Consider the following 20,047-nt stretch of genomic DNA (forward strand, 5'->3'; position numbering starts at 1 on the left):
CACTTGCCTTGATTGTTGAACACCTGACTCTGGACACTGCCACTTCAGTGCCGATAAGCAACCAAACAAATTCTCATCAACTGGAAAATGTTAGTGCAGCTGCCGCCTTTGTATGTTTCTTTTAATATTTGATCTCCGGAAGTGAGCCTTGGTAGCCAGGGCACATGGATTGGCATCTTTAGTTGGCCTGAGAAAGTGGTGGAGCGCCTTCTCTTTGACCCGCTCGCTGCTTGTTGCATTTCTGTCTGTAGGTGATTGTAAGCCAGCACTGGAGAGGGTGCAGAGGAAATTCACCAGGATGTTGCCTGGGCTGGAGCGTTTCATCTATGAAGAGAGACTGGATAGGCTAGGGTTGTTTTCCTTAGAGCAGAGAAGGCTGAGGGTGGGGGGGACCTGATAGAGATGTACAAAATTATGAGGGGCATAGATAAGGTAGATAGGAAGAAACTTTTCCCCTTAGCGGAGGTGTTAATAACCGGAGGCATAGATTTAAGTTAAGGGGCAGGAGGTTTAGAGGGGATTTGAGGAAAATGTTTTTCACCCAGAGGGTGTTTGGAATCTGGAATTCACTGCCTGAGGGGGTGGTAAAGGCAGGAACCCTCGCAACATTTAGGAAGTATTTAGATGAGCACTTGAAACGCTACAGCATACAGGGCTATGGGCCAAGTGCTGGAAAACGGGATTAGAATAGATAGGTGCTTGATGGCCGGCACGGACACGATGGGCGAGAGATGAGGAGAAATGTTTTCTTCGTATGTTCTTATGGGCCGAAAGGCCTGCTCCTGTGCTGTATAATCATGATTCGATTATAACCAGGAAGAAAGTTGATATATAGCTGCGTCTGGGTGGCCGTGTGACCTGAAGGGAGATGATGATGTTTGCATGCTTATTCTTCTGGGCAGCAGAGTTCACGGGGCGGGGGGAGTAATCACATTGAGGTGCATTTTGTAGTGAATGACTGTCGCCAATTTCAACACCAAATGTATGTAATAATGATCAACACAAATGGAACGTTACCTGATGTGTTAACCTGCTTTTCAGTTTAAAACAGGCTGTATTTAGTAAGAAGGGCATGAAACAGTTGGACCCACAGTAATGTCACTAAAATTAACGTTTGAAACGTGCCAACTCTGCTGGACAGTAAGTTACCACTGAGAGAAATATTTTATATACTTATATATTCGTAATATATTGTGTATGAGGAGGGTGGGGTAATTTTTGCACAGTCTAGTTTCTAGCTAAAGTCATGATTTGTGGCGTGGGTAATGCCAGGTCTGTTCGTGACTGCACTTGTGTATCATCTTACACTTCAGATGTTCTATTGTAACACAATCATTCGCACACTAGCCAGTCCCCTGTATAAAAATGCAAACGCTTATAGCACAAACTCGCCCTTATTTTGGAAACTAGCATACATGCTTTAGACAATTTAAATGAGGCTTACCTGTGACACTTGTTTTTACGTGTTGTGATTGAAAGACGCGCAAAATGCTCTGTAGTGTGCAAGCCTTTGTTCTTAAATGTTTATCTTTTAAGTTAAATCAGTATTAAGTGAATGGGATTACAATCAGACAGCACACTGAATCCTGTGACTACTGAGGTTCTTGCAGACTGCTGACAATCTGACCTCAGAACGCCCTTGAATTGCAAAAAGACAAACTGTAAATGCTGGAACTCTGAAATGAAAGCAGGAAAGTGCTGGACATGTACAGCAGATCCGCCAATAAATGGAAAGGGAAAACGTTTCGGCTTCAGACCCTTGGTTTCAGGTAGGTTGTAGATTTGGATCATTTTTGGAGTTATAATGTTTCAATTCTCCTGACCTATAGTATTTAGTGTGTTGCAAATCACGATCTCTTTTCGGTACCAACACTTATAGAATGGTTATCGCACAGGCGGCCATTCGGCCCGTTGTATCCATGCCGCTCTCTGCCTGAACAACTCAGCTAATCTCACTTTCCCGCCTTTTCACCGTAGCCCTTGGGATAATTATCCAATTCCCCTTTGAAATCTCGGATTTAATCTGCCTCCACCACACTCTTGGACAGTGCATTCTAGATCCTTGCTGGGCATAAAAGTTTTTTCCTGTGTCACCTCTAGCGCCTTTGCCAATCACCAATACATCGATATCCTCAGGTTCTTCACCCTTCTGCAATGGGAATAGTTTCTCCCTATCTACTCTGTCCAGACCCCTCATGCCTTTGAACACCTCTATCAAATACCCTCTCAACCGACTCTTCTCAAAGGCAATAAGTCCCTGCTTTGTAATCTACCTATGTAACTTAAATCTCTCAAGCTCAGAGGTATTCTCATAAATCTTTTCTGCATCCTCTCCAATAACTTCACACTCTTCCTAATATGTGGTGCCCAGAATTAGTTTTATAAAGGTTCACAATTGCTTCCTTGCTTTTGTACTCTATACCTCTATTTACGTAGCCAAAGATCCTGTATGCCTTATTACCTGCTCTCTGAATCTACTCAGCACCTCCAACAATTTGTGTATATATACTCCCGGGTCACCTCAGCTCCTGCAACCCTTTGAGGGTTGTATCCTTTATTTTCTATTGCATCTTCTGATTCTTCTTATTAAAATGTATAATTTTACACGTTTCATCTGCCTAGTGTCTACCCATTCCACCAGGCTTACTGTGTCCTCTTGAAGTCTATCACTTTCCTCCTCATAGTTCATAATACTTCCAAGTTCTGTATCATCTGCAAATTTTGAAATCGTACCCTGCACACCAAAGTCTAGGTCATTAAAAGGCAGTGGTCTTAATACCAACCTCTGGGGAACCCCACTAGATACCACCCTCCAGTTTGAAAAAAACATTGTTCACCACTATTCTTTGTTTCCTGCCACGTAGCCAACTTCATATCTGTGCTGCTACTGTCTATCTTAATTCATGAGTTTCAGCCTGCTATGTGGTACTTCATCAAATGCCTTTTGGGATTCCTTGTATCCCACATCAAGTCATTACCCTCATCAACTTTCTCTTAGCTCAACAAAACAACTCAATAAAATTAGTTAAAGACAATTTCTCCTTAACAAATCCATGCTGGCTTTCCTTAATTAATCTACATTTATCCAAGTGACAATTAATTTTGTCCTCGAATATTGTTTTCAAAAGTTTTCCCATCACCGAGGTTAAACTAATTGGCCTGTAGTTGCCAGACTTAACCTTTTTTGAACAAGGATGTAACATTTGCAATTCTCCAGTCCTCTGGCACCTCTCTGTATCTAAGGAGGATTGGAAGATTATGGTCAATACCTCTACAATTTTCACCCTCACTCCCTTCAGTATCCTCAGATGCATCTGACCTGATCTTTGTGACTTATCAACTTTAAGTGCAGCCAGCCTTTCTAATACCTTCTCTTGATCAAATTTTAGCCCACCAGTGTCACAACTTTTTCGCTATGACTTTGCAGCATTTTTTTCTGTGGTAAAGGCAGATGCAAAGTAGCCATTTAGTACTTCAGCCATGTCCTCTGCGTCCATGCATAAATCCCCTTTTTGGTCCCACTCATTTTACTGTTTATGTCTATAGAAGGCTTTTAGATTCTCTATTATGTTGGCTGCCAGTCTTTTCACATACTCTCTCCTTGATGCTCATAGTTTTTACACTTTCCCTCTGAACTTTCTACATCCTGCCTGGTTCTCACTTCTATTATCAACTTGACGTATGCATCCTGCCTCTGCTTCATTTTACTCTCTATCTCCTTTGTCATCCATGGAGTCCTTTACAAAGAATCCATCACAAAACAGTTTCCTTTTATATTCTGAGTGTCATGAAGTATTCACAAAGTGCAGGATGCGAGATCAATTTTAGAAAATCGATCATCTGTTTGGAATGTTGTCCAAATTGATTTCACATTAAAAAATCATAAATTGCTGCAACACTGGCTATGTCCAAGTACATGTTATCGTTGATTTTGCCACATACTATTATATTTTCTAATTTTCATAATTCTTTTTTTACACATTGCAGTGAAATGTTATCTGGCAAGAAACGAACAAGTCCCGGAGCAATGAAAAACAAGTGGAAAGAGATATGTTTGGATTGCTGATATAAAATTGGCTGGCTAGCTCACCAGCACTCTCTTGCGGAAATGTGTATAAACTACAACCTGTGATTGAATTAGTTTTCTGAAGTACACATCTCAAGAAAGGACACTTGTCCTATGAAGGATGTGCACATAGTAGACTCATAAAATAGGTTTTGTTGAAATCTATTGAAGTACTATGTTATAGGCTGGAGCTCACAATGTGTCCACCCCGTTTCTCTCTGCTGTATACTTCTTTGCCAGATATGACAGCCGATGCGTAGTTTGTATAATTAATTTCTATGTTGATCACTGACCTGGGGTTACTGGAACAATGGTTTGAACGTAAGAATGTTTTTCTTATAGAGCAGTATTTGCTAATTTATAGAAAAACATTCTTACGTTCAAACCATTGTTCCAATAACCCCAAAATGCTCTATTTTGGTTTATGATTTGTATGTTATAGAATTTGTGCCACAGAAACAGGCCATTTGGGTAACTGGTCTATGCTGGTGTTTATGTTCCACATAGGGCTCATCCTACCCTACTTTATCTACCAACAGAATTTACCAAAAAACAATTTCTATTCCTTTCTCCTTCATGTAATTATCCAGCTTTCCTTAAATGCATTATGCTAGTCACTTCAGCTACTCCGTATGGCAGCAAGTTGCATATTCTCAGTGCTCTCTAGTATGTTTGTGTTCTAACTTCATGTTGTTATAGCAATAACCATACATAACAAAGCCTAACGTACTTAGTACAATTGATCTAGTTGTATTTTGTATTAATAAAACTGAACCACCATGAATACCAGTGTTAAAAACAATTCTCTCCATTCCCCTCCAATATAAATGATGCATCAATAAAATAGTAAAATACCCCAAAGCACTTATCCAAATACTGAGTAACAATAGTTAACATTTTAAGTCGGTCTTTCAATAGTTCTGATGAAATGTCAGACCTGAAATGTTAACTTTGTTTCTCTCCACAGATGCTGTTTGACCTGCTGAGTATTCCCAGCATTGTTTTTACCCAAAATGTTAACTGTTTTCCAGATCTTGCATGAGCTGCTTCAGCATTTTCTATTTTTGTTTCAATTTCCAGAATCTGTAGTATTTTTCTTTTTTGTTCATTTAATGAAAGGTTTCATCACAATATAAAATTCCTAATTTGTTTCTCATCAATCCTGAGTACTTATTTCCTTAAGAAATGTATTCATCAATCAGTTATTTATTTTGGTGCATTTTGATTGGAAAATGAAAACTACATTGTGCATGCACATCAATATTGATTTTACAGCATCAAAATTGAACATTTTTACAATTGTGCTAAGGTATCCGTCTTTTAATGTGAAACATGTTCTACCTTGCATTATATAATGAAGTGAATGTTTGTCAAGCATGATTCATTTTCCAGAAGCATATTGGATGTCCCCTATAACCCCTGTTATACTCATTTATAGAATCTCATATTTCTCCAATACCACTTGTCTTTAGTTCCTAGGATTTTACTCATGAGAAAGCGGTATTAGAGGAGACATGGTAGAAAAGGGTTAACTGACAACTTATTTAAATAACAGTAGAAGCAACACAGCAGAGGTTTCTTGCTTTGCTACGTACTCTTCAATGAAAGGGCAATTTCACCTGGCCACTTATCATTCTGAGTAATGACAAGAGCACTGCTTCCCACCAACCCACTGAGACCCAGCTAAAGTAGTTTAGTGACCTTTGAAGAGATAAGGAACCTGTGAAAGTAGAAATCAAGGTGTTTACACGATCACCCGTAACAATTAATAAAAGTATTGTAAAAAATACCCATTACTCTGCAGATGTAAAACTATACACGAGCAAGATGTGATCAAGTCTGTTTTGCTCATTGGACATGGGCATTTATTGATCAGGTGTGGTAGTTAGTACTATATTGAAGCATATGCTTACATACTATTGCCTGTATGTATAATAAAACATTATTGCATGTATAATAAAACTATGACTAATTAGCCTTAACATTTCAAGAAGTGTACTGAATTTTGAGAAATAGATCAACTTCTGTTATGGCTTTTTTACTCCTTTCACCTGCACTTTTGAGGCCAGAAAAGTAAAGTGCTTGTGTAAACTAAGCCAGACACTATGCTAACCATACAAATGTCATAATCTGGGTTTAGTATTATCAACAATGAGCAAAGTACATGTTCTTTCTGAAATCAATGAAGCATATGCTAAAAGCTTTGTAAAAGTAGTTCCAGCAGTTATGACTTACTACTGCTTGTAATTTGTAATCTGTTTTCCAGTGCAGGGGTTCTCAATCTTTTCATATCTGGAGCACCACATCCCCCCACCCCCACTGTTATAAAAGAATTCCAGGTGCCCTGTGGGATGTTTTCACTGCATAAGAACTAGTTGTACATTAAACACAATTTATTTTGTTTTATTTAATATGAAACTTATTATTGGTGCTGAAAGTGGAGGTATCGCTGCCAAGCATATGCCCATGTTAAGCTCAACATTCATCCTGGCATGGTTACGCTCAAGTTAGTATACTCCTGCCAAGGTAGGTTGCCTGTTATAGACTACCACTTCAGATGATAAACATGCCTGTTATAGACTACCACTTCAGATGATAAACATGCCGTTGAAACCAATATTGAGTGCCGTATCAGCTCATTCCCTTGTCCAATACTCACAAGCCTAGCAGAACATGCCTGCCGAGATTGAACAGTGTCTGCTTAGCAAGTGGCTACTTCCGATTCTGCATGTTTTGTATTGGACTGGGGGCTTAAGTAGGTTGTCAACTGTAAACTTGCAGGGAAAACTGTGCTCTGGATGTTCTAACCTTTAGGGATCGATGTTAAAAGTTCTTTAAAATTGTCTGCACAGTGGAACAGAGCCACTGGCACCGTGATATCTTCACGTTCTTGTGGTCAGACACCAAGCTGAGAACTCCTGCTGCTGTATATGGCAAAATTGGTGTTTACCTGTTTCATTTTCCTATTTGAAGTCTAAATCACAATGACGTGTTCTATATCTAGTAATTTAAAATAACATGGGTTTCTGTTCAATTGCCAGGTAACGTGTATGTAATGATACACTTTGTTCATAGGGAGTGAGTGTTTGGCTACAGGTTTGGTCGTCAACGAGCATGAGAAATATCAGAGCAAGGTCTAAAAATGTCAGTGATAATTTTGTCCCAGTTTTGTTTCCATCACCTACAGACCAAAAATTCAGCCACAAAGTCTCCTGCAGCTGAATGGACTGACGGCACTCAATATTGAGGCACAAGCAGTTAATGGAAATTTGGGAAAAGTACCCGGAAGCCTGAAGGAAAGGACAAAAAAATGAACAGATTAAAAATAGCCAGATGTGGCTGAAGGAATAACAGTAAGGCTAACAGTCCTCACCATTAAAGCATAAATTGGACAATAACTTTAGTAACTACACATGTAGTTAAATCTGGAAATCACAAAGCTCCCCCTATACCAGAACCTAGCTGAGAGTCTCAATGATGAAATAATGAAACACCATGACATTGCAGTACTTGTGAGATACATATCAAACTTCACCAAAGAGGTTAGGGCTTGCCCATTTGAGTACAGTAAACCTTAAACTACTGCCAAACAACCTGGCACTGAAAATTAACGTGTGGAATCTCGTTCCATCAGATTTTGGTTATCAATTCCATCTTTCCCTCCTTTATGTTTTCTTTATCCATTTGCCATTCAATTCATTAGTCTACCCCACACATCCTGGTTGAGACTGCACTGCTCATTAATAATTCTTAAATCTGATCCCTGTAGAGGGCACTGCACTGTTTTGGCTCTCCAATTTATAGCAAGCTCCAGTGCAAAATTCCATAGAAACACTTTTAGTGAGTGAAAGTGTAATGGCTAGTACAGGTCTTCCAGAGTAGAGAGCAAAATATGGCTCAAGGAACTTACGGTAAACATTACGACATTATTTTCATTGGTCAGTGAGTCAGTGCTTAGACAATAAATTCAAGGTAACATAAAGGGAGTTTAGAAAAAAAAATGTCAATGTAGAGGGCTGTTAGGGCATGCGATGCTCTACTGAAAACAGTGGCAAAGAACCCATAATATATTTGCTATTATTTATGTACTATTTTGCAAAGAAAATCTAAACACAAGGGAGAATGTGGAGAGCCAGTCCAGAGATCAGCCGTCAAATGGCTTTCTTGTGCCGCAAAATTATTTAATCACTGGCATATTAACCAACATAGTGAGGTGCATCATCTACCACTGCGGTTTAGAAATGCAAAACAGCCAGTATCTCTCAATTACACATTTATTTTCCACAATCAAATAAAAGAGTTAACGGTAAGATTTCTGGTAACGTGCACGGGCACCAGGTCCACCAAATTTCTTGGCCTCACAACGGCGTGGATCAGCAACCAGCAAGGTCCTGTCGTACTGTATGAGGATGTCCTTGATCTCTTTCTTGGAGGCTTCATCTACGTCTGAAAAGTAACATTTGTAATTTTAAATAAAAAATTGTCTGAGAGAGAACAGCAGAAAACATACTGGAGTAAAATGCTGACAACTGCTTACATTTCTGGTAGTATGCCACCAATGCTTTAGAAATGGATTGACGGATAGCTGCAAGGGGAAAAAAAACGAACCTCGTTATGCATCAAAAGTTACACAAGAATTTATAATCCCTTACTCTTATGTACTCTTGTTCAATATGTAGCTCAGTCTGGGGGCTAAAAGTTGGGATTGATGTGGAGGAAGGACCTCCAAGTCATTCAACTAACACACAATTAAGCCAAGATCATAAGTAGGCCTGTTTGTGGACATTCCCCCATTTCAAGATCTGAGGTCTCATAGAAAACAGAAAAATAGGAAGTTTACAACATAGGAGGAAGCAGTTTGGCCTATACCAGCCAGAAAAAAAAATTCAGCTATTGAGTCTAATCTCACTTTCCATCTCTTGGTCTGTAGCCTTGAAGGTTATGGCACCTCCAGTGCAAATCCAAGTATATTTTAAACGTGATGGATGTTTCTGCCTCTACCACCGTTTCAGGCAGTAAGACAGTCACCACCCCCCCCGATGAAAGAAATTCTCAAATACTTCTACCAATTACTTTAAATCTATGCCCCCGGTTTTTGATCTTTCAGATATGGGAAATGGGTCCTTCCTATCCAATCTATCTAGGCCCCCTCATTCTCCCTACAGCCTCCTGTGTTCCCAACCTATCCAAACTTTTCTTGTAATTAAAATTCTCCATTCCTAGCATTCTCATAAATCTCCTCTGTACCCTCTAGTTGGATCACATCTTTCCTGTAATGCAGTGACCAGAACTGTACCCAATATTCTAGCTGCGGCTAAACATGTTCTATACCTTCCTAGCATTATTTCCCTGCCTTTATATTCTATTCCTCAACTAATAAAGGAAAGTATCCCATATATCTTTTTGACCACCTGCCCTGTCTACCCTCAGGGATGTGTAGATATGTGCTCCAGGTCCCTCTGTTCCTCTATACTTCTCATTGTCCCACTATTAATTGTGCATTCCCTTGCCTCATTTGTCCTTTCCATATACACAATACCTCACTTCTCCAGACTGAATTCTATTTATCACTCTTCTGCCTACCTGACCCACAGCAGTCTACAGCTTTCTTCCTCACTATCCACCACATGACATCACATTCCTAACTATGCACAATTAGTCATCAAAAATCAAAATGTAAACTATTCCCTCTTTGGAGGATAATAAATTGATAGGTGAGGGAAGCAAAGGTTCTATATTTGGGTCAAACATTTTCCAGGCAATCTGACTGGAAAGTTGAGAATAGTCGTATAAGAGAACATCACTGCAATAGTATACACAACACCATGTTATTTACCGTAGATTTGAGCTACATGACCACCGCCCTTCACACGAACTCTAATGTCAACTCCAGCAAATCTTTCCTTGCCCAACAGTAGAACTGGTTCCAACAGCTATAAAGGAAGAAAATTATACTTTTAATTCCATTTAGAATTTTTCATTGTCAAACACATCATTAATCACTCCAAAGGTAGCATTAACACGGGATTCTTCTGAGAGAACATTTGGGTCCCTCCCTCAAATCGCCCTCAACCACTCTGATATAATTTTCTATCTACGCCATCAAGTTTAGTACAGAGTGCGTACATGTCCAATCATGAAAAGTGAAGGGGAGAAGGATGGGGGAAGAAGCCCTACTAAGAGGCATGGGGCTTCAAAGTCCTCTGAAGTAAATAATACTCAAAATAAATTTAACAAAAAATAGATGCATACACCCTATTTCTAGTTTCAAAATAAAATCAAACCTCCTGTTCAGATTTGAATCTTACCACTCCCACATTACATACACAGCATACACCTATTCTGTCCCAAATCAAACAATTGACAAAAGCACGTTATAAAACTTAGGCTAATAATAATAATCAAGAAACATTAAAGAACTCATTTTGTTTAGTGGCAAGAATGCAGAAAAGGCCATGAAACATAGAATAGTCTCTAACAGCCCAGGTATCCTCATCAATGCAATTTCCTGTTTGACTAGAGGATACAAGCACCATTGGGCAAGTCTCTGCTTCATTAAAGGGGAGTTTAAAAATCTACAACCGTTTTTGATTTATACAAGTGACAAGATACACAAGCTCCATGTTAACTGAAGCCAACTGCCATAGGTACCAATACAGAATATATTCAAAAAGGAACAATTGCAATTGAGAGCATAAAACCACGACAAAGGATAATCCCAAAACAATCATTTTTTCTATGAGAAACAAGGCTACAAAATAAAATTTGGTTCAAGATCGGTGAAGGGACTTGATCTAAAATAAAATTATGACATTTTCTTGGAGCACCATGCTATGGCTAAGAGCCAAAGTGAAAGGACCTCTATCAGAAGAAAAAAAATACAGAACCTAATTTTTAATGAAAACTGCAATTCCTGCAACCTTGGAGCTAGATCAGAGCACGAAGCTATGGACACCCAGGTTTCAAGGGTAAGCATTGTAACGAATGCCGTATAAAATTTAACGTCAATGTACTTGTTCTCGTAGTCCAGAGGTCCGTAGGACCATTAGATGTCCCAACCATGGATTTAGAAAGGGTACCAATAATTATTTTCTCAAATGAGGAAAGTAGGTCTTAAAAAATACAAGAAGAGTTCACATTGAATTTCAGTTTGGCAATCACATCTGCCAGGGCCAACTCACATAGAAACCCAACATTTTGATACATCAGGTAGGATGATATTTCTGAAATACCATTTAGGCAATTCATCATTTCACCCAACCAAGATACAGCAAATAGTATGCATAGTAAGTTTAAGAAGGTGTGGCAGAAGAAAGGTCTGCAGTTTATTGATCTGGTCACTTGGTAGTTTTTCCTACCCACATTCCAAGGCAAGTCACAGATGTTGCACAGGAAAGGCAATTGGTTTTCAGTTCAGATAACTCATGACAAAAATGCAGAATTCACTTGCCAATATAGTTAAAAAAGCAGGACCTCATACCAAAAAAAATTGAATTCACCACCACTCTCACCTCTGAGCCAGTTTGTAACATTAAGTTCCACTACGAGGCTCAACCATATAATCTAGAATGGGGAAGTATTATATTGCTGGAGATGTGTTTTTCAGATGAGACATTAGACTGAAGCCTCATCTGCTGCTCTGATGGATGTAAAGGGTCCTTTGTGAAGAGAAAAAGAGGCCTCCCAATGTTCAGCTGACATTTATCCCAAAACCAATACCATTACTGTTGCTTCTGGGATCTTGCTGAGCACAAATCAGCTGTCATGTTTAGCTACATAATAAGTAACTACACTTGAAAAGGTAATTTATTAATTGTAAAGCATTTTGAGCCATTCCGAAGATGTGAAACATGATGTAATTGCAAGATCTTTCTTTCAATGACTCCCCCTGGGAACAATGTCCTCTACCCTGTTTCAGCACATGTCTTGCAACAAACATCCACTAGTTTTTGGCTTAAACATGGATTTCTAGCAACTGTCGGGGTGCCATTTTTATCAATCTTGCACAGAGCACTAAAGTGGGACATAGTCAACAATGCAGTTCAGAATCCAAGTGGTAAACCAAAAAAGCCTGGGGTTGACCCTCCAAAAGTTGAGACTTCATTTGAAGGTTGTGGGGGTTCGGATCGTCATTTCAAAACAGTAAGGAGAGAATCCAGGATCTTCCTGATTTGCATGGCTCATGGTCCCACTGGACAAAATGAGTGTCCTAAATCTCGAACTTCTTCAATTGCACCCAACCCAACCCACAAAAGTAAATGCCTACATGCTGTTGATACATCATCCTGAAAGGTCCAAACACATTCCAATAATCTAATCATAATATGCCACTGGCAAAGCAAAACACAAACCCTGTCAGTTAAGTGGACACCAATCACTCCATACAAAACTTCACTTACTTTGTACTGCAAAGTTCTTGGCTCAATCTGTTCCAGAGGCCTTCCATTTACTTTGATAAGGCCATTTCCTCTTTTGCAGTGGGCAACAGCAGTTGCTGTTTTCTGTAAAATAAGTAGAACATTTACAACCATATAAAAGCAAAATACTGTGGATGCTGGAAATCTGAAACAAAAACAGAAAATGCTGGGAAAACTCAACAGGTCTAACAGCATCTGTGGAAATGCTGTTTTTCTCTCCACAGATGCTGAGTTTTTAAAGAACATTTACAAACCAGCTTTTCCACAGGATATGGATTGTGCTGGATAAACAGAAAATTTTCACATTAGTTAAGCTGAAGGAAGGCAACGCACTATGGGCTAGAGCCTAGTAACCTGAGGGAAAAAATTGCTATGTTCCTCGGAGTTATATTTTACAAGAAAATGGAGTAGTTAGCATGGATTTCAGAAAGGACAATAATGCTCAACAAATCTCAGGTTTCTTTGAAAAGGAAGCACACATGGTAAATGAGGGAAATGCACTGCACATGGGCTTGAGGAAAGACTCTGACAAGGTACCACACACATTGCTAGCGAAGGTTATGGGATAGTAGAACAAGCCGAATAAAAGAATGTTGGTCAGAGTATAAACAAAGGAGTTAAGAGTAGTTTTCCAATGACAGGAAGTGGCTAACAGCGTCCCTCAGCTGTCAGGTCTAGAGCCACTTCTGTTCACCGTGTATCAATGATTTTAATGCTGGTAAAGAGACAGTGGGGTCAAGGTGTTACATTGGCTCAAAGAGAAACGTTCTCATAAGAGATGTGGAATTCACTTCCAGGGTTAATGGCTGAAGCAAAAGCGAGATTAACGTTCAAGATTGGATAGCTGGATGAAGGAAAGGATACTGAAGAGAAATAGGATGCCAGTAAAGATGATTCAAACTTTTTGTTCACATGGAGGGAAACCACCAACACTGACTGTTTGACCTTATTGGCCTGTATGCATGTTGTAATTTCTATGTACAGCAAACTCAGAATACAACAAATAGAACAGCAGTAGTCACCATTTCAATGATACAATTGTTTGTGAAATAGCTTTGGCTTTAACCATAACGTTTTTATGTGAGCCTTCAATATAATCCAATGGATTCATCCCTCGAGAAAAGACAAATATAGCAAATGAGGTACATGTATAAATAACGTTATAGAGGTTTAGAGCCACAGAAAAGGTATGGATGCACATAACGAATGCACTTTCAGATACATCTACTGGTGTTAGAAATAGAAAAAAGCAGTTTAAAATTCGCCTGTTAAGGACATCTAGCTTTAGTAGTCGAAGAAACATATCCTGCTGCATATCAAGTTTTAATAAGGTCAGTGAAAACATCTAGAATTTTGCAAACTATCTCCAGGCAAAACAAAGGTGTCAACACGGCAGATCAAAAAGACTTGCAGTTTCTTCCAGCCAACAGACGGCCCCACGCCCACAGAAATAACACAAAACTAAAAGATTTTGACAAACAGTATACCATCCAAGAATAAGAATTACTAGTCAGCATTGGTGAGGAGTGCTTAAATACATTTTGCAGTGCATGGCTTGAATTGAGATTCCCCTAACCAAAGGCAGTCAGTTACACAGGAAATGATCAGAAGCGGAAGCCGCTACCTTCCAGCAGGCCTACTCCAATCGCCCAGGCCAGAAGCCCAATGCAGCCTGACAGGTCATTATCCCCGGCTCGCCTCGGATTAATTTAAGGTAAAGCAACGGATAGAACAGAGCCGAATGGAGCTTTAACGGCCTTATCAGGGAGGCCGCGCTGTGATGCCAGGGGCACGAGCAGCCCAGGAGAATGGAACGCGAAGATCCCGATTCAGATTCGAATTTCGAACCCGAGCCCTGGATTCCAAAAAGCCACGCGGCGTTCTGGAACCTCCCGGCCGGGGTTCCACAAAGCCGGTTCGAACCACGAGGCCTAGAAGCGCGAGAGAATCCGCGGTCACCGCGCTAGGCCCACGCGGCCGAAGCGCTTCGTGCCTCACCTTTCGCCCAAAAACCTGGACCGATTGCAAAGGACCTTTAGCGGGCATCTTCCTAAAGAGACACAAACACACGATCGGGTTAACAGCGGAACGTTTCCACAAATCTCAACAGATTTAAACCACCCCCCTCGCGCGCCAGCTCACCCGTCTCACCTTTACTGCCAAGCAGAGCCGGAGGAAAAAGAACGAACGGGGTTTCCGACCCACCAAATCAAGAGCTGTTTTGCGACGCTCATCCACTTTACGAAGCCCTCTTTGCGACAGCTCTTTCGTCAACGTGAGGCAACTTGACGGCAGGGAAGCGGTTGGGGGTTTGGCTGGAGCCGGGTTTGTGTTTCCTGGGAGTGAGCAGGTGGAGGGATGGAAACAGATTTCTTTTAGCTTGACCTGTAATTTGGTTTTAAAATTAGTGCCCTTTTAAAACATTTGGAGGTCGTTTTTATTCCTTTGGTCGCAGATTAATGACAAAGGGCATTCTAATTGGTGCTTAAAAGGAAAAAGTACACAAGGCAAGACTAGTTATAAAGCGCTTTGGTCGGGAAAGGTACTGATATAAATTAAAGGCTTTCTTTGTTTAGAGGCCACAAATAGAGTCATTACATCCAATAGGAAATTCAGAATTTTTTTTTTTAACCCAGAGGGTGATTAAAATGTGGAACTCACTACCACAGGAAGTGGTTGAGGCAAAAAGCACGGATGCCCGGAGAAGCAAAATAAAACAGCTTCAATGAAGTGGGAGCAGGCTCGTGTGAAGCATAAAGACCGGCATGGAGGAGTTGAGCCCTCTGTGCTATAAATACTTTGTAAAGTCTGGAAGAAAGAAAGACTTGCGTTTTTATGGACATCCCAAAGTGCTTTACAGACGATGCTGTACCTTTTGAACAGTAGTCACTGTTATAACGTAGGAAACGAGGCTTCCAGTTAGTGCACGGTAAGATCCCACATACAGCAATATGTTAATGATCTGTTCCTTGAGCCCGCTCAGATCATGACTGATCTGTATCTTAACTTTCTTTCTTGATTGTTAACCTTTAATATCCTTACGCATCAAAAAAACTATCTTAGTTCTCAACAGCTTTTTGGGGGAAGAGTTCCAGATATGCACTACCCCATTTATGTGAAAACCTGCAAGTCAGGAAGCATTTAGAATGACTTAGCTCTATTTTTAAGGTTATGCCCCCTTGTTCTGTATTCCACCAGTCCAAGAGTAGTGTGGTGCAACAAGAAGAGGGAACAGTGAAGAAAAAATGTTGGAAATATAACATATCAGTCAGCATCACTGAGCAGCCACCCCCTGCAATGACATAAAACTAAAACTTGACAAAATCTCCTTAACCTAACTCAATCTCCTTGAGATGTTCTCATTCCTTTCCGTTCCTTAGCTTCTATGCTGAGTGACTCCACATCCTCAGTGATTTCAATGCCCTCTACCAACTCACCTGACCCTCCTCTGATTTCACTGCTCCCCATATCCCCCAATTTCTCCATTTCTATCATTTTCTCTACTTCTAGCTATTCCTTTTCTCTATATCTATCAATTTCTCTTTCTCTACCTTGACACAGGAGAATGAGTCAAAGAATCGAGACTATAGTTTTGCCAGACTTAATTCTAACTTGTACCCTGGTCTAACAAGACTGTTCTCTGAGTACAGCCTCCTGAACACGGTCATGTTTTTCCAGGGTAGCTTTCAGGCCTGTTTGAAGTTGAGACCCCGCTCAAGGGAGCACTCCTGTAAATTAATAAATACTTTTGACAGAGTTAGTTCAGGTCGATTACCAGAGAACTACAGGCCATGTGATATACTGCAAACTGGACAGAATTGATCTGTCAGATTGACAACTTATATTGATGCAGCATCTTTAACATAATAAAAATCCCAAGGTGATTCACACAAGCAGGGGTGGCAGGATTGTCATATGAGGAAAGATTGGGCCGACTAGGCCTGTATTCACTGGAATTTAGAAGAATGAGAGGAGATCTCATTGAAATATATAAAATTCTGACAGGGATGGACAGACTGGATGCAGAGATGATATTTCCTCTGGCTGGGGCGTCTAGAACAAGGGGTCACAGTCTCAGGATATGGGGTAGACCATTTAGAACTGAGATAAGAAACTTCTTCACTCAGAGGATGGTGAACCTATGGAATTCTCTACCACAGAAGGCTGTGGAGGCCAAGTCACGGAATATATTTAAGAAGGAAATAGATATATTTCTGGACTCTAAAGGTGTAAAGGAGTATGGGGAGAGTGCAGGAGTATGGTGTTGAGATAAAGGATCATATTGAATGGTGGAGCAGGCTTGAAGGGCTGAGTGACCTACTCCTGCTTCTATTTTCTATGTTTCTACAATGCAAAATTAGACATGAAGCCACATAAGATGATATTAGGGAAGATGACCAACTGGAAGAATTCATCAATTTTGCTTCCAAATTTCACCCTTTCCTCAGATTCATATGGCTCATCTCCAACTCTTCCTTCTTCATCTTATCTGTCAACATTTCTGGTAATAGGTGTTAACTAATATCCATTATAAGCCCACTGATTCGCACAGCTACTTTGACTACACTTCCTCCCATGTCACTTGCTGCAAGGTCTCCTCTTCATGCTCCCAATTTTTCCATCTGTATCTCTTTTGACGATGCTACCTTCCATTCAAGTGCTTCTGATGTTACCTTTTTGCCTAACTGCGGTTGGCAGGGCCCTCAACTGTACCTGCTCCATTTCTTAAACTTATGCTCTTGCACCTTTGCTTCCCTCCTAAAAACCACAATAGGTTCCCCTTGTCCTTATTTCCACCCCATCAAGTCTCCAGTCAATGGATCATCCTCCACAATCTCCACCACCGAATACATTTTCCCTTCCCCTTTCAGTATTTTGAAGAAACCATTCCTTCCCAGACACATTCCTTAATCACCTCTTCCCATGGCATCTTCTTGTGCAAGCACAGGGAATGCAACTCCTGCCCTTTACCTCATCCATTCACACTATCCAGGGTCCTAAGCACTCCTTCCAGGTGAAACTTCTTTCAATTTGGTATTCTGCATTTGCTGCTCACGATGTGGCCTCTACACTGGGGAGACCAAATGTAGTGTGACCGAGCGTTTTTCAGTCACCTGTCAATTTAATTCTCTGCCTCTTCACTCTGTTGTCTCTGTGCTTGGCATCCTGCACTGTCCTAAGGAAGCTCAAGGGACAGCACCTCCTCTTTCTTTAAAGCCTTCTGGACTCAACACTAAGTTTGGAAATTTCAGATCATAACCTCTGCTCCCATTTTTTCAGAAAGCAACTATTGGTAATGATTCTGCCATTCCCATATACACCTCCTCTAGACCCATCTTTTGTCTCTTTACTTTTCTCATTACCATCTCCTTTTGCCTTGCACCATCATTCCTTTTGTCATTTAATCTCTTCCGCCTTATCACAGGCTTTCCCTATTGTTTTCCCCTGCAAACTTGCCTAAAAAAAACCATCAATCTGAAATGTTAACTCTATTTCTCTCTGTTTTTGCTGCCTAACCTGCCAAGCATTTCCAATATTTTGTGTTTTTATAACTGTCTCTTCCCTTATTTGACTGTGATTGCATAACTACACCAGTGGAGTCCTTGCCTTTTAAGGGTAAGCCCTGGTTCAGGGAGGAGATCTTGTACTACAATGAGCAGTATCCCTGCCTCTGGGCGAGAACTCCAGGGTTCATGTCCCACCCCAAGACTTATATGGCTAAGGAAGGTGTGCTCATAACGTGGCCAAACAGGTTGAATATCAACCAGCAAATCCTTCCAACATATGTCAATGGCAGGTAGTAATAGGAGAGATTCCTGGGCAGCCATGTGATAGAAAGAACGTTGGAGCTTCTACCATCACTATCCATAGCTCCAGGCTGCAACATGCATGTAAAAGTGCACACTGTGACAACAACTTAGACTTCCTCAGTGAACTGGAACACCACCGCCTGCTTTGGGCATCTTAAGAGGGTCCAAAAATTACTTAACTGGCAGGGGAGAGACCATGATCATGGTTCTGCCAGGGCAAGGTCGTGAAGCAATGGCTATAACCAATCGAACCCCATACCATGGGGTACCTAACACAGTCCGAGTCACGATGAAGGACAGCGAAGGAGCACCACCCATGGATCGGGCCTTCTTCATCAAGAGGATCCTGTTGAAGGCATGTGGTTTCGAAGCTGCGGAGATCTACTCCCTGCAGGACTTCCCCAGCGCTGGATATTTCGACGTGACCTTCAGGAATGTTGCTGCCTGCGTCAAGTTCCTGAAGGTGTTCGAGGAGCAGAGAGACTTGCCGGAGATCAAGATCCTGATGGTGGAGCCGCTCTTTGCTCTGCCGTCGCAACGGGACCGTGTGGTGACGGTGCATCTCTACAACCCCTACGTCCCTGTCGCTGACGTGCTCACCTTCCTCGCCAGGTACGCAACAAGGTTGGGAGCTACACCGAGATTAGAGATGCCTTTGGGATTTGGACATGCAAACGCCAGGTTAAGGTCACGCTCAAGACCGACGGTAAAGGAACCATCTTCCACCCTCCTTCCAGCTTCGCTATCGGGGAAGCCGTGGCTACCTTGTCTACGCAGGGCAACCCAAACTTTGTTGCTCATATGGCAAGTCTGGTCATGTGGTGGCCAACTGCAGCGCCGCCCTCTGCAAGAACTGCAAACAGGAAGGGCACCAAAGGACTGCAAACAGACTAAATGCTGCAACCTGTGTGGCGAGGCAGGTCACCTCTACAGGACCTGCCCCAAACACTGCCTCACTTATGCACAGGCAGCCAAAGCCAACGAGGGGGAAGCAGAGGAAATGCTTCGTGTCACTCCAACCACCAAGGCCCCCAGTGAGAACAACGGGACAAAGGAGGACAGGGAGAGAGACAAGGTGGAGGAAAAGATTGAGGCAGCAGAGAGCCAATCAACAGCACTGCCCCCTGAACCTCTCACTCCTCAGGAGAGTGAATCAATGGAGGAGGCAGCAGCGGAAAATCACCCGGGGGAGTGGCAGCTGGTGAAGAGAGCCAGAAGGAAGAAGGGGCTAAGAAGGGACCAAGCCACTTCCCAGACAAGTGGCAAGAGGCGTCTCCCATCCGAAATGGATGACAAGGGCAGCTGCTCTTCGGACGAAGAAGTGCCAGGGCGGCACCCACAGAAGAAGCGGCAAAGCTCTAGGGAGTTGGAGGACGAGACACCCGAGCTCCAGAACATTGGAGACAATGAGGAGACCAGCGCACCCCAGCCCCAGGAATCTGGGAGCAGTGAGGCGCTCAGGGCACCCCAGCTCCGGGAAGCCGGGAGCAGCAACGCCCCAGAGGGTGAGAGGATTAGAGAAGATTCTCCGAAAAGGACATTTCAAATCCCGTTCTCTGCACGAACCCCCAGATGCCACCTGAGCGGAACATCTCCAATGGGGTGGTTCAGGACAGTTTCCTCAGCCCATCCAAAATGAGGCAATTTCTGCACACTGGGTATGAAGGAGCAGACCAAAGGTCTGGGACTCTCAGAGACAACATGGGGGGTTCTCCCAGGACCGAGGGACTGGGAACTGTTTAGAGCCCCAGGCT

At 41.7% G+C, this 20,047-nt stretch overlaps 1 protein-coding gene and 1 long non-coding RNA gene across 2 annotated transcripts in view; one reads left to right on the top strand and one right to left on the bottom strand.

Moving 5' to 3' along the window:
- The first annotated feature begins 1,064 nt into the window (after window positions 1–1,064).
- Window positions 1,065–7,586, top strand: LOC144696546 (uncharacterized). The gene is made up of 3 exons (XR_013580190.1): window positions 1,065–1,140; window positions 1,611–1,769; window positions 3,988–7,586. It is a non-coding gene; the product is annotated as an uncharacterized LOC144696546 (long non-coding RNA).
- A 740-nt stretch (window positions 7,587–8,326) lies between these two features.
- The window catches only part of rps16 (ribosomal protein S16), a 284,445-nt gene continuing 272,724 nt past the window's right edge, over window positions 8,327–20,047 (bottom strand). The window contains exons 2-6 of the mRNA XM_078567955.1: window positions 14,482–14,533; window positions 12,466–12,567; window positions 9,903–9,999; window positions 8,604–8,651; window positions 8,327–8,512 (exon numbers count right to left, since the gene is read on the bottom strand). Coding sequence (XP_078424081.1) covers window positions 8,367–8,512; window positions 8,604–8,651; window positions 9,903–9,999; window positions 12,466–12,567; window positions 14,482–14,529 — 441 coding nt within the window. The 5' untranslated portion in view covers window positions 14,530–14,533 and the 3' untranslated portion in view covers window positions 8,327–8,366. The remainder of the gene's footprint in view (window positions 8,513–8,603; window positions 8,652–9,902; window positions 10,000–12,465; window positions 12,568–14,481; window positions 14,534–20,047) is intronic.

The sequence above is a fragment of the Cetorhinus maximus genome, chromosome 22 (assembly GCF_964194155.1).
Source record: "Cetorhinus maximus chromosome 22, sCetMax3.hap1.1, whole genome shotgun sequence".
Taxonomy (NCBI): domain Eukaryota; kingdom Metazoa; phylum Chordata; class Chondrichthyes; order Lamniformes; family Cetorhinidae; genus Cetorhinus; species Cetorhinus maximus.